General features: G+C 46.5%; 1 protein-coding gene across 1 annotated transcript; it reads right to left on the bottom strand.

The window, feature by feature from the left end:
• Positions 1 to 247: 247 nt before the first annotated feature.
• On the bottom strand, positions 248 to 1,637 carry LOC126526723 (uncharacterized). The gene has a single exon (XM_050174579.3). It carries the CDS (start codon positions 1,624 to 1,626, stop codon positions 427 to 429), a length of 1,200 nt encoding a protein of 399 aa, XP_050030536.2. The 5' UTR covers positions 1,627 to 1,637; the 3' UTR covers positions 248 to 426.
• Positions 1,638 to 6,592: the final 4,955 nt, after the last annotated feature.

Below are 6,592 nucleotides of genomic sequence, written 5' to 3'. Positions count from 1 at the left end.
ACCATTCCACTTCAGGCAAGTTAAAATCACCAGCCATGATTATTTTGCCGTTCGTCATGTGATCATGCATATAATCCAGAAGATGTTCCAGATAACTTGCCTCAGCGTTAGGTGGTCTGTAGATAGCGCCTACAAATATGCAGCCTTTCTGCAGCTGTACTTTGCACCACACCGCCTCAATTTCAGGCTTATCTCGTAAAACGGTGTATCGTAGTTCTTTCTTAAAGAAGAGTGCGACACCCCCGCCTCTAGTGCCCCTATCTCTGCGCACAATCACATATCCTGGTGGCAAGACTTCGTGGTCTAAGATATCCGAGTGAAGCCATGTTTCTGTGACAGCAATAATGTCAGGTTTAATTTCTAAAACCAGAGCTTCGAATTGGTCTATTTTATTTGCAAGACTTCGTGCGTTCACATTCAACAGGGTTACTTCTGTCGACTTCGAGTGACTCTCTTTTGTAAGACATCCTTTTCTTCGTTTTTTTGGACTGCAATTAAATCTTCGTGGTCACTATCCCAAGCAAAAAGTTCACCATTTATACGCACTTTATCGTAGACTAGCGACACCCTTTCCTGCCTATCCCGGTATTCTTTCGTGCGATCCCACAGCTTCTTTCTTATTTCCCGAATACTACGAGAAAAATCTTCACTGATATAGAAACCTGAGCCCTTGAGCATCGTGCAGTGCTTGAGGATTGAAACTTTGTCTCGGTAGTCGAGCAGTTTAAGGATTACGGGTCTTGGCCTAGAAGTATCAGTTTGCTTCTTTTTGCCTAGGCGGTGGATTCTTTCGATTCCCTTGGTTTTTATCTGTAGTATACCGTCTAAAATCTTTTTTTCGACCATTTCAAGAAGCATGTCTGTTGATTCCTTTTGTTGTTCTTCAACACCGTATATGACAAGGTTGGACCGACGGCTCCGGTTTTCCAGATCCTCGACTTTCTTTTCCATAGCCATTAGGTTTTTTTCTAAGGTAGATATTCTTTTATTGTTCTCTGAGATCTGTTTTTCAATACCAGCTATCTTTTCAAGTTTCTTGTCGATTGCATTAAGTCTAGTGTTTGTTATAGATTTTTCTTTCTTAATTTCTTGAATATCCCCGGCAATTAGCTTTAGCTGTTCTGCTATGCCATCTAATGTAGGGCCTGGGTTCAACTCAATATCTCCTCCCAGAAGCAACAACATGCGCAAGACAGCAAACAATTTGCAAAAGGATTCGCGAAGCGACCGTGGGCACGGCAGCAGAATTAGGCAGACATTGTTACTACGAAATGACTTGTCATAGCGTCTGCTCACCTGTAGAATAAACAGGAACGGGTTTGAAGGCTGCATCTTTGCGATGCTGCCGTGCCCACTGCCAGCTGTGCCGTATGCGTCCTGCTTTATAGGGTTGCTCCATGGTGTCGTCATCGGTGATCCAAGCATATCTGTCGATGTGACACCAGCGCCATCATGGAAGGGCCGGTAGCTTTCGTCAGCTGAGGCTGCGTGCATCAGCAGATACTTGTCGCCGATAGAAGCAGCTCGAGACGATGGTTGCAGCTCGTAGCACGCCGGTGTAGGGCCCGTGGGGTACAGCAGGAAGCCTATCTGTAGAATAAACAGGAACGGGTTTGAAGGCTGCATCTTTGCGATGCTGCCGTGCCCACTCTTACAGATTCAAAATCTGCCCTTCAAAGGTTAGAGCACGGGTTCCCTACTGATGCCTTATGTCTTAGCTCCCTACGCTCGGTGCACAATCTCCATATCAAAGGCTTCTCCATACGTTTCCAATGGGTGCCCTCGCACACAGGTATCATAGGCAACGAGATGGCGGACAGCCTCGCCCATAGAGTGCTGTCTGGGAATCCATTGAGAAGAGTGCCTCAAGACGACAACAGACTCTTCAGAGAAGCAGTGTTGTGCCACCTCAGTTCTTTGTGGAGCTCACCTCACAAGCCATGTGTGATCAAGGGCCTCAAAAGAAACCAAGCCACCTTACTGCTCCGCATTCGCACGGGCTCTGCTCGAACCCCTGCGTGGATGTATAAGACTGGCCTGGCGTTATCACCATTATGTTCAACGTGTGGTGTGTGCGGTGACATAGAACATTACCTAATGTGCTGTACTGTGTATAACGCGGAAAGGAGGGTGTTATTCGGGTCCCTCAAGAAGACAGGAGTTCCTCACAGCTCTTTTCAAGACATTGTTTTCCCGCGCGGGAACCGGTTGTGTAGGAAGGAGGTCTCTCGCCTTCTTTTAAATTACCTACAGGACACAGATTTGGCCTCCACATGGTGAACTGAGGAGTGACCATTTGTATTTTGTGAGGTCTGTGTCTGATTATGTGATTTACTCATTTTAAGTGTCGCTACGGTGTAGCAATTGCCGGCAGCAACTGCAAGGCTAATCCCACCAATAGCCTACAACAACTCAACTCAACTCAACTCCTTCACATCAACGCTAGCAAGAACGTACTGACGGCTGATGCGACATATGCAACCGTACCAGAGAATATGAAGGAACTTCAGACACTTGGTAGCATTCCGGTGCGTCCTTTCAAAGTGTATGGGAAAGATGCCCCAATTCGCGTGATCTCTAACGTGGACTCTCAAATCACGGACGACGAAAATCTCACCAAACTTGTGTCGTCACCAGCTCGGATATTGAATGGCCGTCACTTCGGACAGTCACGTTGCATTAAGACAGTCTTTGACTCAGCTTCTTTACCAGCGTTTGTCGAAGTGTGTTATGCAAGGCATCCTGTGTGGCCATACGCGACAGTGTTAAAGTCTACAGTGTTACATACACCAGCAGATAGGCCACGTGAGTGCCATCTGAAAGAACATCATGATATGTCAATGATGTGGTGGGAGTCACGAAATGGAAGACTGTCAAGCGGATGCACCAACGTGTCCCAACTGACGCGACCTCAAAGGTTCGCACAAAAATCGTACATAAAACACGGATACTCAGGAAAATGGCAAGAAATAATTCTTCCCGAAGAGAGACCGCTGCATCATAGCGCCGACAGCGACGTCACTTACGGCAAAAGCACAAGCGTGCCAGCAGTACAACCAGACCACGTCAACCGGAGCCTCAACAAGCCCCGCATCTTCTCCGCACAACCTTTAACAAAATCAGGAAAGCTATGGAAAGACCGGGTGATCGCTGCCGGTATATCGAGGCCGGCTTGAACGCCCGGAGTGACTGGCCATGCGCAATATGCTACTGAAGTTGCCTGGCCTTCCCTGCCATCGATAGGTTCTCACAAGGATCATGCGGACGACGGTTCTACGATGCATCCTGCAGACAAGCTTGATGGAACCAAGGTCCAGCGCATGCTTCGGCAACTGATGAATACGATGCGTGATGTGCTTTCTAGTCTACGCATGCCCTCAGCATTGGCTGCGTTACAAATTATGGGCACCCTAGAGTAGTATCTCAATATGGCGCTATCAGCAAGAACTTGTACTTCTGTAGAGGGAATGCGTTGATCTGTTGTTATGCAGTGGAACGCGTGTAGCCTACGCGGATGCCTTTCGGATTTTTGACAACGCATGCTCAAGTATCAGTTTCCTTTTGTTGTTGTTTGCGAGGCCACTGTCACTTCCGACCATCAGAATATTTACAACTCTGGTCACGGAAGGACATTTCCAGAAGCAAAGTTCTGTTGTGCATACGCCGTGACATGGTGTACGCCAGACATATGGTCGCAGAACACGCTTCTAATCAATACGTCTGTGTAACGCTAAAACATAAGAAGCGCGTATTTTCGATCACTGGAGGCTATATACCGGCGGAAGAGAGATTTGATCGCCTACGCCCGAGTTCTCGCCTGCAAATGTGCGATGCACCACATATAATTATCGGATACTTTAACGCCCACCACCCATAATGAGGCAGTGTTAATAGGAATAGACGGGTAAATAATTCGCAAACTTCATGCATAACGAACGTTTGGCAACCATTTATGACGGTTCCCCTACATTTCTCTGAAGCGCGACATACAGCAGCTCCTTAGAACATGGATTCGTGTCCAGAAGCCTTCTACCATCAACAAACTGGTGCACCGATCTGGGGACGCATGCTAGCGACCACATACCTATACATATGTACAACTGCAATGATTCCTTGAAGCTCCTACACCACGTATTGGCTGTACTAACTGGCGAGATTATCAGACATTGGTGGACAACGCTTACTCAGACGAATCTTCGCCGCCTGATTTAGAACGTATTATTACCAGAGCTCTTCATCGCACAACCAAGTTCATACGCATATTGGTACCTAGAAGCTCCATCGATATATAATATGAAAAACTACGAGCTGTGCGCCACCGCATCGAGAGAAAATACCGAAAAACTAACTCTTCCTCAGACAGTACTATCTGCTTCCAAGCTCAACGACATGTCCGTCGGCACCTTGACAAACTGGGCACCAAGCGCTGGAGAGGATTTGGACTTCCCTGATCTTCGCCAATCACTTTTTAACATATGACAGGTAATGCGCAGCTTACAATTTCCCTGATTGCAGATTTCTGAAAGATTGTAGCATTTAGAAATTGGCAAGATGACTGTTATAGCGGCCCACGTATTCGCGATGTTTAATCTTTTCACCTGTGGGTAATACGTAAACTATACGGCGCCCCCATTCGACCCCCATCTGGACTCTCTCGACTCGAAACAGCAGTACTTTGCCGACTGTGGCTTGGTGTCGCCTACGCAAGATCTTCCGCCTTTCGAGTCGGTATGGACGACAGCGCGGCTTGAAGTCACTACGGCGGCGAGGAGACCATCGAACACGTGCTCTGCCACTGTCCTCAATGCAGCGCGCACGGCTGCCATTAGCGACCGCGTTGGTACGCCTTGACAACAGGCCACTTTCAGAACAGTCAGTTTTGGAATGCCTACATGAACTGTAGTCGCAGCGAAAGTCGGTCAAGGCTTTGTTGACCTTTTTACGTGACAGTGGCCTATTAGAAAGACTATAATGACCCCATTCCGTCCTCTTTCATATTTTTTCTCGCGATTTTATTTTTGTCACACTCTTCTTTCCGTCTTTACTTCCCCTCTCGCTTCCCCTAGTGCAGGGTAGCAAACCGCAGGTTTTAACTCTGGTTAACCTCCCTGGCTTTCTCTCATTTACATATCTCTCTCTATACGGCATACCAGCATGTACGCGAAATTCCACACCACCACGAACAAATTATTTCCTGTACGTCTAACACCTAATCCAATATGCAGGATAATTAGTAGGGGCTGCTGTCGACGCGAGTTTATGGCTACAAGCCGTCTTGCACGCTGTGTGCTAACTTGGTCAGTTCAGCGTGGACGCGTTCCCATGGGTAATTATGCTGCACGACTGTGCTTCACCCTACTGGGGAGACCTCGCGACGCGGTGGCTAGGACTCCGGCGCTGATACCGCAAGAAGCGGCTTCCAGGTGGGGCAGAGGAATAAGAAAGTGCCTTTCGTGTCTGGTGTTATAAAAGGCGACCGAACTTATAGGATTACATTTATTTCATGTGCTGATATGTCACATTAAAGTTGCAGTGAGTCGCCTTTATGTGAAGTTGCACTGAAGATTGGAGCACGTTGTATTCCTGATATACAATGCAGCGTGCAGAAGAGTGATAAAATGTTAACCCTATGACATTTCAGATTATGGTACTCTATCATTAAGAAGCTTCGTTTGGTGCTGCTGCAGTCTTCGTGCTGCAAGCATGAACATGAAGCTTTTCTCCTTAGGAAGAGACCTACCCCTATGCGTACGTTTCCTGCCTGAGTTGGCTTCGGCAGACGAAGAAATTGAAATTTTTCTAATAAGAGAAGGCGAAAGGAAGATACTACTTTGAGTATATAATTCTTTATGTGTAAAACTTATTGATATGAATTACAGTCACTGGCGGTGTATATTAAGCAGCGCGTTGGTATAATAAGATAATCACTTTTAAAAGTGCGCCGGGACCAGTGTCAGTGATCCGTATACGAACAATGCGATGTGTCGTATATGAATATTGTTGATGCTCAGCAAGGTAACTCACACCCGAGAACAGTATATAGGACAGAACAGTAAGAGTTCAGAACTCGCGAGCCCGCGTTTTCTGATAGCCTCCACAAGCCCTGTTCGGGATACATTGTGTCGGATGGTGATAAGAGTTCGAGCTGCCAAAAAAGTTAGATAGAGATGCTGGTCTCATACCATTTTATGCAGTGTCTTTATTCTGAGTTGGATGTAGACGGTGCGCAAATTTGACATTAGTGAGTTATCTCTCTCTCTCTCTCTCTCCCTCTCAATATATATATATATATATATATATATATAGTTGCTCTTTCTCTCTTTGCATGTATGTAGAGCAGCTGATGGTGGTCTGTTCAGGACTGGTCTGTTCACCTGCACTTCGCTCCTCGAGGAGGCAGGACTTCTGTCGAGTGAGCGCCTGAAAACCGCTTTGCAATGTGGGGAGCGTGATTTAAATCATAGATCCAGGACCTGAAATATATGGCACGTAATGGTTTCTCTAGCAAATACCGCTAAATTGCCAATGAATATTTTATAAAACTTATCGATTACCCTTTTATTTCGAAGCGGCTCGAAACATGCGTCGTAGA

Source organism: Dermacentor andersoni, chromosome 10 (genome assembly GCF_023375885.2).
Source record: "Dermacentor andersoni chromosome 10, qqDerAnde1_hic_scaffold, whole genome shotgun sequence".
NCBI classification, from domain to species: domain Eukaryota; kingdom Metazoa; phylum Arthropoda; class Arachnida; order Ixodida; family Ixodidae; genus Dermacentor; species Dermacentor andersoni.
This window is presented reverse-complemented; position numbering and strand designations above follow the sequence as displayed.

What these genes read in the sequence shown, in the direction of transcription:
- LOC126526723 (XM_050174579.3), bottom strand. Translation starts at nt 1,626, where the DNA reads ATGCAGCCTTCAAACCCGTTCCTGTTTATTCTACAGATAGGCTTCCTG.